This window comes from Oryctolagus cuniculus, chromosome 2 (assembly GCF_051225735.1).
Source record: "Oryctolagus cuniculus isolate XC-2025 breed Fujian yellow rabbit chromosome 2, ASM5122573v1, whole genome shotgun sequence".
NCBI classification, from domain to species: Eukaryota; Metazoa; Chordata; class Mammalia; order Lagomorpha; family Leporidae; genus Oryctolagus; species Oryctolagus cuniculus.
The window spans coordinates 138,816,158-138,829,291 of NC_142868.1; the positions used below are offsets into that span (position 1 = coordinate 138,816,158).

Below are 13,134 nucleotides of genomic sequence, written 5' to 3' on the forward strand. Positions count from 1 at the left end.
CCCTGGGTAGGTAAGATACAGGGTGCTCAGGTGGGAAGGACATTAGTACGTCTTCCAGGAGGGTTGGCTCTCAAGGGCATCAGTATTGTCTGCTCAGCTCTGGGCTCTTGGTGGAGTAGGAAGGGGAGTTATTTGTTGAGTGTGATAGGTGTGAGCTGTAGCCTGGGGGCTTGAGGAACATGGTGAAGAACTGGAATCAGTGTTAGGAAAATGGGACTGGGTCAGAATAAAGATAATGAAAGGCCTTGACATGTCAAGGAGCCTACTGAATTAGCCATATTATATTTGTACAGGCGTCACCGCTGCTGTTGGATGAATTTTCCCTGTACAGTACCAGGTGCCTTTGACTAGCTATTCAAATGAATAACCAAAAACCATCCATTCATTCAGTTCTTCAAAAACATTAATTGGGCATGTGGCACGTGTCCAGTACTCTTAAACAGGCCCTTGGGCTGTGGTGGTCAACAAAACACAGTCTCTGATGCCTCACACAGTTTGCATGATGATGACCTAATGTCTTGGTGCCACACTTTGAGGGGCTCATTCCAAGAAGGGCCACAGGAGGCTTGTGGTCTGGATTAAGTCATGCAAAGATCTTTAATTCTCACAAAACTTCCTCCCCCAGTTTTCTCTGATTGGAAGACAGTGCAGAACCTGGAGTTGCTGAAGGAACTGAAAAAGAGAAATGCGTGTGCCCACCCCAAGTCAGGTGCTGGCCAGGCTGCTTTGCACACAGTTTCTCTCAGAACCCTCAGGCGTAGTCAGGGTTCAGGCAAGGTAAGCAAATTGCTACGGTTGCACCATGGAGCTTGGATTCAACCCTGACAACTGCCTGACTTCAGAGCCGGTCTCACCAGCTGCTCCTGCACAGAGGGAGCAGGAGAGGAGAAGAGCAAATAGAGACAGCACAGGTACAGTCAGCTCCCAAGGACGGAGGCATCAGAGTGCAGGAGAGAACATTTTAGCCCCATGACAAAAAGGACTTTTCTAAAAGTGGAACTGCACAACGACCGGACTGTGTGCCTGAAACAGCAGCAGTTTCTGGCTAGAGCCATTTAGGTTGAGGGTTAAGGAATGCCTTTCTGGGATAGGTTGGGAAGTGGCGCCTTTCGATTTTATATGAATCAGTTTCTAGGATTCTTTCTCCCTCTGTGGTTTTTTTTTTTTTTTTTTTTTTTTTTTTTTTTTTTTTTGACAGGCAGAGTGGACAGTGAGAGAGAGAGACAGAGAGAAAGGTCTTCCTTTGCCATTGGTTCATCCTCCAATGGCCGCCGCGGCCAGCGCGCTGTGGCCGGCGCACCGCGCTGATCCGATGGCAGGAGCCAGGAGCCAGGTACTTATCCTGGTCTCCCATGGGGTGCAGGGCCCAAGCACCTGGGCCATCCTCCACTGCACTCCCTGGCCACAGCAGAGAGCTGGCCTGGAAGAGGGGCAACTGGGACAGAATCCAGCGCCCCAACCGGGACTAGAACCCGGTGTGCCGGCGCCGCTAGGCGGAGGATTAGCCTAGTGAGCCACGGTGCCGGCCCCTCCCTCTGTGTTTTAAAACATCACTCATGCATTTGTTTCTTTCCCTTTCCTGTAATTTTTCCCTCCTCTCTCCTATCAGCATCTGCTTTCCCCAACTGAGTTTAGATGCTTCCTGCTGAAGTTTTCAATTTTGGTTATTGCAAAGAGGACTTTCCTTAACCCTCTCCCTCCAGTTAGGCAGGTGGTTACGCAATGATGAACAACTGAATGTGGAAGGAACATGGTTGTCATTTTCATAGTCTGAGATAAAGACACTTTCTCAAGGGCAGCTTTCCGGTCACTCAGCTCAGCTGGAAGACTGTGGAGGCCATGCAGCGTGAAGTGCAGCTGAGCTGGAATTTACGAAGATCAGACCAACTGTTCCAAAGACCTTGATGACCTGCCTCTCAGGACAGCCATGGACGCTGTCCCAGCTGTGCTATCCCTTGGAGGCTGCACACAGGCAGGGTGAAATAATCTCCTTTCCTTTGGGAGTGAGCATCCGTGGTTACTGGGAAGTACTTGCTCCAACACTCCCACAATATTTAAGTGACCAGGATTAAAATTCCATGATTTCGCCTGGGAAAGTGGTGTTGCGAATGCTCAGTGGAGCCGACCTGACAGGGCACGTAGCTGGAGTGATTAACCACCACAGCCTGTCAGGACCAAAGGCAGTTCTCAGGGTATGAGACTTTTGGTGCTCAAACTCATACACTTCTAGACAAACTAGGTTAAGTGGTTCACCCTACACCCTAGATTCCATACACCAAAGTACAGCTAGAATGTGCCAGTTGGCCCAGCATGATATACTGTACAAGCCAAATGTTAAAGTTGCTTTTATATGAATATCTTACTCCACAAAGGAGGGCAAACCAAACCAAAGTAAATCTCCCATCTAAGACATGAGGGCCCACCTTTGTCAAAAAGCAACCCCGAAGTAGACGGCGATGAGTGGAGCAGCCAGCGTGGGCTGGTATTAGTTATGGCAGAGAAAGTGAAGCCAATCCCTAGTGTTTCTCACCTGATGAATTTATGAGCCAGCTGTTCCACAAAGAAATAGATTTCGTTCCAGTGGTGCAGCACACTTCCTGACCTGGGAAAACAAAAGCAGATGTTGCTTGAGCCCAGCATTTGTTTCTCCACCTTGTGTTCTTTCTCTTCACATTCTATAATTTTCCAGTTGACCTCCCCATTAACTAGCATCATTACCTGCAATGTCCACACCTTCAGAAACCAGCTGAAAGGCCATTTAGGTTTCCTGTTAAGAGTTCTTAACATTTTTGTTGAAAAACTCCCCCACTCCACACACTCACACACTGGGAAAAATACAAACCTTAGGTCTGAGAGTTACGGGTTATTTTCCAGTTTCTAGAAATGGTTATCTTTGTGCTACTTCAATTATTTTCCCGATTGGCAAAGAAAAAGTATTCCAATTCATTTAAACGGTATTAGTACAAAGACAAAACAAAGATAAACAATCTCCCAAAAGAGTTCTTTTTCATTTATAAATATAGATGCTAAACTTCTAGCAAAACAATAATAAAAAATTGGCGTTCTCTCAAAAAATAAAATTAGCAGGACTGTCGCTGTGGCATAGCAGGTAAAGCCGCTGCCTGCAGCGCTGGCATCCCACATGAGCACTGGTTGGAGTCCTGGCCGCTCCACTTCGATCCAGCTCTCTGCTATGGTCTGGGAAAGCAGTAGAAGTTGGCCCCAGTCCTTGGGCCCCTGCACCCACGTGGGAGATCCAGGAGAAGTTCCTGGCTCCTGGCTTTGGATTGGCACAGCTCTGGCCATTGCGGCTAATTGGGAAATTAACCAGCAGATGGAAGACCTCTTTCTCTCTCTTTCTCTCACTGCCTCTCCTCTCTGTGTCTGACTTTCAAATAAATAAATAATAATTGCTTCTTGGTCTTTTGGCTAAGATCAAGTGTAGTATCAAATAAATCTTTAAAAATAAAATAAAACAAAATTAGCAGAACTAATTCAACAATTATCCAAAAGAATAATAATTAACTAACTGGTGGAGTTTATTTCAGGAAGTTATTGGTAGTTCAACATGTAAAGAAATTTACTGTCATTGGTCTTATTAATAAACAATATAAGAAAAACTATACACTCTTTTGCTAATGAAAAAATGAAATTTCTTACTAAAGAAGGAAGGAAACGGTTTCTCTAGACCCTACAAAAACACAGAATTTCAGATCTGGGAGGGGCCTCATTATTTCCCAATTTTGCCTACTCTTTCCCTGATATCACTGCCCACTGCTTTAGTTCTGCTTAGGTATTTTCTGTAGCTTGTACTCAGCCTGTTGCAGTGAGCTCACGGCACCTTTCTCTATTTGAATGCACTCTTTTCTGTCGTCAGTGAAAGGATGCCTCCCTTTCATGGACCGTTCTGCTCAGCCGAATCCTGCCCACCTGCCTGCCCTCCTAACAACTGCTGAGGTTAGAGGCGGTTCCTTCTGCGGTGACATTTTGTATTGCAAATACTTTCCACTGGATTCTGATTTTATTTATTTGTGTATTCATTTTATTTGAGAGGCAGAGAGACAGAGGCAGAGAGAGAGAGAGAGACAAAGAGCTCCCATGTGCTGGTTCACTTCCCAATTGCCCTCAACCACTAGGGCTGGGCTGAAGTTGAGAGCCAGGAGTGCAATCCAGATCTCCCAGTGTGGTGGCAGAAATCCAATTACTTGAGCCTTCACTGCTGCCTCCAAGGGTCTGCACTAGCAAGAAGCTGGAGTCACGAGAGAGCCAGGAATCAAACCAGGTACTCCGACATGGCACGTGGGCACCTTAACTGCTAGGCTACACACCGACTCCCGTTTTTATTTTTTATGCAGTAATTTACAATTTTAACTTTTAGAGAGTTATTATTGTTACTTTCCTCGTTTCAAACCATTTTATAGACATTTAGGAGGAAAGTAGACTTTATATCTTGTCACCATACAATAGCCCTAGGAATTCTCATTCTGGTTGGGTGTTTTCCATCTTTGCGAGGAAGATTTAATTTTCTCTGTTCCATATCCAAAAATGACTTATCTGGCTGCAACAAAAGTGATACACTATGGTGTGGTCATGCAATTAAAGGGCTCTGTGTCATAAGGCTGTCTCCATTCGCCCAAGTTAATCCATCACCTCATTTTAGGAAAAGTTCTGAAAGGATTGCTTTAAACTTAAAAACTGATCTTAAAAATGCAATGGAGATTAAAGGTCTTAAAGGAATCAATACCACTTGGATGAGAGAGCTTACTCTGTCAGAAATAGTGACCCTGTACACCTGATCCATGACTCGTAGAATGTAACGGGGGCCCCAAACCTCAGCCTGTGTGAGATCTGGCTATAGACAGGGGCTGAGAGAGTGGACATGAGCTGGGGAGGGAGAGAAACCCTCAATGCATGATGTTGAGATAACTGGATTTCTAGCTGACAAAAGTTAGATTGTTATTCCATACCAAACATAACCCTAGTATACTTTAAAAATGGGAAAACAAAACTTTAAATCTGTTGAGAGAATGATAGAAAATTTTTATGTTTTCTGGTCAGTGAAGGGTTTCTTCAAACAGATATGAAAAATGGGATTTTTTTTAAAGGAAAAGGATAATTTCGACTACTTAAAGAGTCTAAATTTCTGAATGTCTGACAAAGACAGCATTAAAAAAAGTTGAAGACAATGATAGAACAAGAGAAGATGTTTGCAACAAATAAAAAAGGTGAACCAGTGGCATCCAGGCTATATAAATCATTGTTATAAGTAAGTATTAAAAACATAAGCAACAGAAAAATGACAAAGGATAGGAATAGGCAATCCTTGGAAGAATGATAAACCAGCATAAGACAAAATATTTAACTCTTTTGGTAAGTATAGAAATATATATTTAGGCAATTGTGAAATATCACTTCATTCCGTTCAGACTGGCAAAATTTAAAATGTCTAACAATACTAAGTGCTGGTGAGAATCTGGGCTAAATAGGATTGCTCTTATATTGCTGACAGATGTGGACACTGATGTCACCACTTTGGAGAGCAGTTTGTCAACACCAAAGAGATGGATGATAAACCTATACTATGCCCAGGAACTCTGTTTCTAAGTTTATGCTCTCCAATGCAAACAAAGAATGTGCACAAGAAACTTGCTTAAGGATGGTCTTTTATCCACTGCTTATTAAAGGTGGAAAAATCATAAATAACCTGAATACCCATCAGTAGGTAGTTTCTGTAAATACACACACACACACTTTATCTCATTTAAAAAACCTAAAACTTGTGACAATGTATTAACATGTGCTCATTCTATGTGGAGAATGCATGTGTATTTATTATATTATCCTTTGTTATTATTTGAAAAACACAGATTGTTCTAGGATTTTATAAAGGGCGTGCAAGGAGTAAAAGGTGGATCCAGTTCTGGATCCTTCCACTTACAAGAGATATTCATTATAATTACATTTTCTTGTACTGATCTTAAACCCTACTTTGGCTAATTTGAGATAATACTTGGCATATCTGGCAGTGGGAAGTTATACTGGGGACTTTGCATTTCCTATTTAATCACAAAAAATCGCTTACTGCCTGGCCCTACTCTAGTTGCCCCATGAACAGAGAGAAGTAAGAAACGGTGCTTTGGGTCCAAGAACTCGCACTTGAGTGGAGAATACAGATGAATTAAAATGTAATGTGTTGTGACAAGTACTGCAGTTGAGATCTGTGCTTTTGGAACAAAGAAAAGGGAAGGCTCATCCTACCATGTGCAGGCTGTGAGGAGGGGTTGGGTGTTGGAGTGGTGTGGAGGGCAGGGGGGACTTGTGAGGAAGACAACTAGAGAAACAGCATTCTCGGGGTGAGATGCTGACGTGGGCCAGCGCAGCCTGTGCTTGGGCACAGCAGGCAGACTCACGTCACAGCACCAGAGCACATGGGGATGGGGAGGAAGGAGGCAGGGGCTGTAGACGCTGGGTTGGACTAGGGTTTTAGCTAGTCACGTGGCTTTAAGGGGGTTGCTCCTGTCAAAAGCAAGCCTTTTCAGTTCCCCTAGTTCAGCCTTCAGAAGAATTCCATCTGCTTGGCTCACTGCTTATCCACGTGGTAAATTACGCATTTGAGACTCAGCTTGGTCTCCACCTCTTGCTTTTGACCCACACAGGTGGGCTCACTGCCGCCGCTGCGTACTCTCCAGGCATCACGCACAATTGTCATCTCCGCGGATACTGTGTTGCTCTCACTGTTTCTCAAGTTTCCCTCATGAAAGCCTGAAAGAAATCTGGCTCCCCATCATCTACCTGTTTGTTGAATAGAAGGAAGAGGGCGAGGGGAGAGGCCTCCATTGTTCCTGTCGGTCTCCTGGACCTTTGGCCAAGTAGACATCACCTGTGTCACCTCGGCTTGGATAAACATCTGAGCCTGGGACTCGGATGGCCCAGCCAAGTCCTGTGAGCCTATGTAAACCTATGGAGCCTTCTCAGATGGGTCAATGGTCAGAGGGCACAGCTTCCTGGTGACTGGGGCCACCTCATCACCAACAATGGCTCTCCGGGCAGAATGGCAGCAGCTGGGCATCTCCCCAGAGCTCACCTGAACTGCACATCTTATTCCTGGGCTTGTAAAGCTTTAGAACTCTCTCTTGGACAGAATTCACCTGGCTCTTCCAATCTCCAGGACTGGTCCTGGCTGCTCTCCTTCAGCCCTGGGTGAGGGTCTGGCACATCATCGCACAGTGCTGACAAGGTGCCTTGGAAGAGGCACCATATGACTGATGTAGGCAGGGAGGTTGCCAGCAGAGAGGAACTGAGGATTGCCTGCACCTGCCCTGCACCCTTGTGCCCCGCAGCCAATCCTACACCCCTCTATGCCAACTGCAGCTGAGAGGGTTTTGCTACTTAAGAGCCAGTGGCAGCTAGAAATATCCAATATGGCTGCACACTTGGTTCCCATAATGACCTTTTAGGTCATTATAATGAAATTACCATGGTTAGCACACCCACTCCCATCCATGTACCTGACACCATGACACTTTCAAGATTTCCAAAAAGGACATAGGGAGATTACTGATGCCATAGACAGGAGTGTAAATTGGTAAAGTCAACAACAGGAGTCACTGTGCACTTACTCCTCATGTAGGATCTCTATCCTTAATGTGCTGTACATTGAGATTTAATGCTATAACGAGTACTCAAACAATATATTTCACTTTGTGTTTCTATGGGGGTGCAAACTGTTGAAATCCTTACTTAATGCATACTAAACTTATCCTCTGTAAAAAAAAAAAAAGAAAAGAAAAAAAAAAAAGAAATTATCAATTCCCAACTTGACTCTCACTGGGATTAAACATGACAATAGGTCTGCTCTGATTTCATCATCATTTAAAAAAATCATCTATTATTTTTCACTTTATGTTTCTGTGTGGGAGCAAACTGTTGAAATCCATACTTAATGTATACTAAGCTGATCTTCTGTATATTAAGATAATCGAAAATGAATCATGATGTGAATGGAAGGGGAGAGGGAGTGGGAAAGGGGAGGGTTGTGGGTGGGAGGGACGGTATGGGGGGGAAGCCATTGTAATCCATAAGTCGTACTTTGGAAAATTATATGCATTAAATAAAAGTTTAAAAAAAAAAAGAATAAATGTTATATACTGTAAGTGATAAATGTAATACATTTTAAGAATTAAATGCTGTATGATATACTTGAAAAAAAAATAAATAAATAAAGATACTACGAATAAAAAAAAAAAAAAAAAAAGGACACGGAAATGGACTGCACTCACGCTCCAACATAAACTCCACCTCCATTTGAATATTCAATTAAGTACCACCCCAGACACTGCCCTGTTGCCTCCAGACCCTGTAAAAGGATGACTTCAACCTTTGTTAAGGGCAGCACTCCTTTCTCTTGAGGTTGTCTGCATTTCCTCCTGAGCGTGTACTTTCCCTGTGCCTTTAAATAAATCTTGCTTTCTTGCTCACCTATATCTATAGCTCTTCTCTGAATTCTTTCTCATGTGGAGACAAGTACCTGGCCAAGCCTAGCCAGCAGCCACTCCCATAGCAGAACACCCTGACTGCCATTGTCCAATCCAGAATTCTACAACTCCTGCTCAAACACCATTCAGCTGTGCCTACTTCTGAAATGCAATGTTGTGTTTTGGTCCATACAACCAGGACAATTAATCTCTGAAATTTTAATTACTGAGAGGTAGGGTAAGATTATTAACTCTTAAGGGAGGAATCTTCACATCTCTTCCAGTTCATGTCCAGTTCCCTCATCACCAGAGAAGTTGTGCAGTGAAGAAACCACCCTTGGAAAGAAGGCAGAGAACTGGTGATACATGGCCTTGAACTAGCATTGGAAGACTATTCTTGGCTCCCTGCTTAAGCAGAAGCAGTGGATTAAAGCAAATTCTTTTTGGATTACTACTTTGTTTTCAAGGCTTAGCCTTATTTCACAGCCAGAAATCAATTTGCATTCCTTTACTTATTAAACAGGATCACCAAGTGATAATTCACAGTTGCTCCTAAAATCTTTCATTTTCACTATACTTCTACTTGACATGTAAAGTTACGCAATTTTGGCATTCACTTTCTTTTTTTGATACCAGATATAGCAGAAAAAGAAACAAATATTTTTGGGTGTCAGAAAAGTCCAGATCTATCAAAAGCACTCTTGCTAATGGTCAGGTGTTGCATTTTTTCAAGAAGAAAATAAAATGAAGCCTCTAAGATAAAACTGAAAGAAAGGAGGAATTGACAGGTTCCCTCCTCTCAGCACATCTCTGCTAACGGCAGTCCTCACTTTATTGGGGTTTGTTGTTTCAGATACTCATACCTAAGTGAATATCCTTTACACAATTGTTTAAGCCTTGACCAAAACACGCTCCATTTGAGACACACTTGAGATGTCCATAGGCTGCTTCCACCAGCATCAAAGGTCAACATAACCATGTAAGATTCTGCGAGAACCAAACTGGTTTTGTCTTCTCTGGGCTACCCTGGGATCCCCAAGGGCCTCAGGTAGTAAAGGGGCAGAGACTGTGGGCTCATCGGGATCTGCACCTTGGATTCCTACTCCTTTGTTACCGAGCCTTCTTAACCCACCTATGCAGGCTTGTGTCGCCCAGGGCCAGACCATCCCCCGGGAAAGGAAGGATCCCAGAGTTGGTTACTTATGGTTTCAGCACCAAGGCCAGCTTGTTGGGGTGCAGCTTGTACCTCTTTAACCCAGATCCCCAGTGGCAGGAGACTCACCCACCAGGTGCCACAGCCCTCTCTCCCCTGCCTCACCACCTCCCGCTGACCAGAGCTGGACTTCCTATCAGTGTGGAAACACCCATGGGGGCTCTTCCCAGCTTCCTGCCCCTCACCGGAGGGGGTGGATCTGTGGAGTCTAGCTGAAACGGTCCTATCTGACCTGCACTTTGCCTTGTGACATAATTTTTGGTTTGGAAACTACTCTAGTGGCTACTCCTGGAACAATGAGCCCAAGGTAGGCCAGACTCTCACCTTCTTCTCAACCCTGAGGACCTGAGTGGACTCCTCGGTCACAGCCAGGAGAAACCGGGTATTGGCTGGGGAAACAGCAGAGGGTGGGTCCAATTGCAGCTTCTCTCTACTCTAAGATGCTTAATATAGCTCATTTATCATGCAATTTGTTTGAGTTAATGACCTTAAGTCCTAGCTATAGGGGCTGCCTGGCATTGTGCACTGTGGGTTAAGCTATGCCAGCATCCCAGTACCAGCTGCTCCACTTTGAATCCAACTTTCTGCTAGTGTTCCTGGGAAAGCAGTGGAAGGTGGCCCAAGGGCTTGGGTTCCTGCATCCATGTGGGAGACGCAGATGAAGATCCAGGCTCTGGCTTTGGCCTAGCCCAGCCCTTTCCATTAAGGCCATTTGGGGAGTGTCTCCCCCCTCCCCCCGTAACCCTGCCTATTGATCAAATCAGTAGATAAATCTTTAGAAAAAAATCCTAGATATGGAGTCCTATAGTATCTTCAGGCAGTATGCCTGGTTCAGTTATTGTTACCAAAGCTTCTTTGTGTGCTTTTTTTTTAAAGATTTATTTATTTATTTGAAAGACAGAGATACAGAGAGAAGAGAGAGAGAGAGAGAGAAAGAGAAATCTTCCATCTGCTGGTTCACTCCCCAAATGGCCGCAACAGCCAGAGCTGCGCTGATCTGAAGTTCGGAGCCAGGAGCCTCCTCCTGGTCTCCCATGTGGGTGCAGGGGCCCAAGGATTTGGGGCAGCTTCTGCTTTCCCAGGCCATAGCAGAGAGCTGGATCGCAAGTGAAGCAGCCAGGACTTGAACCAGCGCCAAAGCCAGTAGAAATAAAAGGTAGAAATAAAAAAATCCCTTCTAAGCCTAAATATAAATAGCACTGGGAAATATTCCATTGGACTCTGTTGTGGATTTTTTTTTTCTTTCCAGAGTTTCTTTCAACACATACTTGCTGGGCAAACTACAACCAATGGCAACTGCAGTGCCACATTCTAGAAATCAGTGGATGTGAAAGCTCCCTGATTTTAACTTAATTAAATCCAAACTCAAATACAGTTCCACCACCTAAAGACTTCCAGGATGGTGCAGAGGGTCAAGGCTACCTCTAAGGATTTCACACCTCTCGTGCACATGCATAAGTTTCAGCAAAATTTGGAATTCCAGAAGTCCCCCAGGAATCCTTCCTAAGGATAGCCTTGCAGAGTCATTCAGTACACTTGGGTCCACACAAAACCAGAGCAATGCCTCCCACACTTGCTTCTGCCCCTACTTTTGAATCTCAGCACTAGTCCAGAAGAAGGTCACTGCTAGGGGCTGCTCCTGAGTATCTTTATTTTTGATTTTCTACCGTCTCTCCGGTTCTTACAACAAGGTGAGACGTCAAGAAGTTTTTGTGACATTGCACTTATGTGTCACTCCCTGGTGAGGGATTCTGCATGCCTGGCATTACCCTCAGAGTGCTGCTCAGTTATTCCTAAGGGTCTAATATGCAAAGAGGAAGAGTAAAATAAGAACCCTAAATCTGATTCCGATTTATGTTCTAAAGCACATTCTTTCGTGTTTACGTGAGTTTCCCTGTGGGTAAGCTCCTTAGGAAACACAGACTCTTTCCATTAGGCATGCATACAAGTCAGGAAGAATTGAGGGGCCAAACTGAGTTTAAATTGTGCTCCTTCTTCTGCACACAAATTGGAACTAACAAAAGGGGAAAACAAAGCTTGCGGCTGGAACCATCTCACAGGAGATCCTCATCTTAGAACAGCAGACTTGCTCTAAGGACGGGAATTATAAAACTGTCAGTCCCCACTTTCTCTTGGCCCTGTCTGGCTGAGGTCATTGATGCCTCAGGGACCCGGTAAGTCCCCAGCCAGTCCTGGAAGGGGATGGGTGCATTCAGTAGCCTCGGCGCCACTAAGTGGGACCTGCCGTCCATTCTGCCAGCAACGACCCAGAGTCCATGTACTCTGTGCCCCTACCCTCTTCTCCATAGCCTCTTTCTTGGCCTTCTTCTTGTTCCTCCTAGCCCTGTACTGCATTGTCACTGGCTAGAGCCTTACTGTGCCATCAACTTTGCCCCCCATTATTCCCTCCTGTTTGCAAAGTTTGACCTTGACGCTTGCCTCCACATCAACCTCTTCAGATACCAGTGCAGACCCAAACCAAATGCTGAGCACTGTACTTTGAGTTTGGGGTCAGCCACCCTAATTCTGTGTGGTTGAGATCCCAGCCCCAAATGCTCAACCCCACCCCACTGACTTTTTAGGAATTTCCCCTTGGATAACCTGACTAGTGGCTATGAAAACAATGACTTAAGCTGCAGAATATGCAGAAGACAATTTATCAATGATCTGGGAGATCAACTTGATAGGGTAACACTAACAGTTAAAGAAAAAGAAAAATAGAATTGAAATATCAGAATATATTGCATATAATAAGAGAAGTTTGCATATAATAATCAAGTTTGCCACATGAAACTTGGTCAGTTATGTGAAAACATCATATACATACTGTTGCAAGATATAAAAATGCATTTTTCTTGTGGATCATAATCAAAAAGGTATTATTACAAAGTATTCACTGTCTTTATTTCCACTCTGCCCTTTACCTCCCTACGATAAACATACCAGGAAAAGCCTAAACCAGAAAAAGCCTATTGTCTAATATCAATAGTGGTACTTTTGGTGCAAATTCAACATAAAAATGTTGCTAAGAACACAAATAATTCATTCCTATAATTGAAATGCACAGTGGTGGCCCCCTTTCTCACACTCTGCACACTCACAAGGACCAGGCCACTACAGCCACTCGGCAGCCCTCAGAAAGACAGCCATGGATGTTGTCACTTGGGAGGAAGTGACTCAGAATGAGGACCGCCAAGGAGAGAATTTTAAAATACCTTGGTACAAAAGCAACATGCTCATTTTTGGAAGTGTAGGGGTGGGAGGGACAGGCAAAAGGAAGATAAAACCATCTACCCCCAAACCTTAGTTTGAACCACGCCCTTCACTGTAGGGATGCTACCTCCAGACTTGCTCGCAAGCACCTGTCCTGTGTATCTTTACAGCTTAGGCCCCTTCTCCTTTCACATAAGGTGATTATGATTAGGGACAAATTTCCATTGCATCAAA

General features: G+C 44.3%; 1 protein-coding gene across 1 annotated transcript in view; it reads right to left on the minus strand.

Annotated features, from left to right (window-relative positions):
* ANTXR1 (ANTXR cell adhesion molecule 1) overlaps window positions 1-13,134 on the minus strand; it is a 241,179-nt gene that overhangs the window by 209,044 nt on the left and 19,001 nt on the right. The window contains exon 2 of the mRNA XM_002709824.6: window positions 2,531-2,602. Coding sequence (XP_002709870.1) covers window positions 2,531-2,602 — 72 coding nt within the window. The remainder of the gene's footprint in view (window positions 1-2,530; window positions 2,603-13,134) is intronic.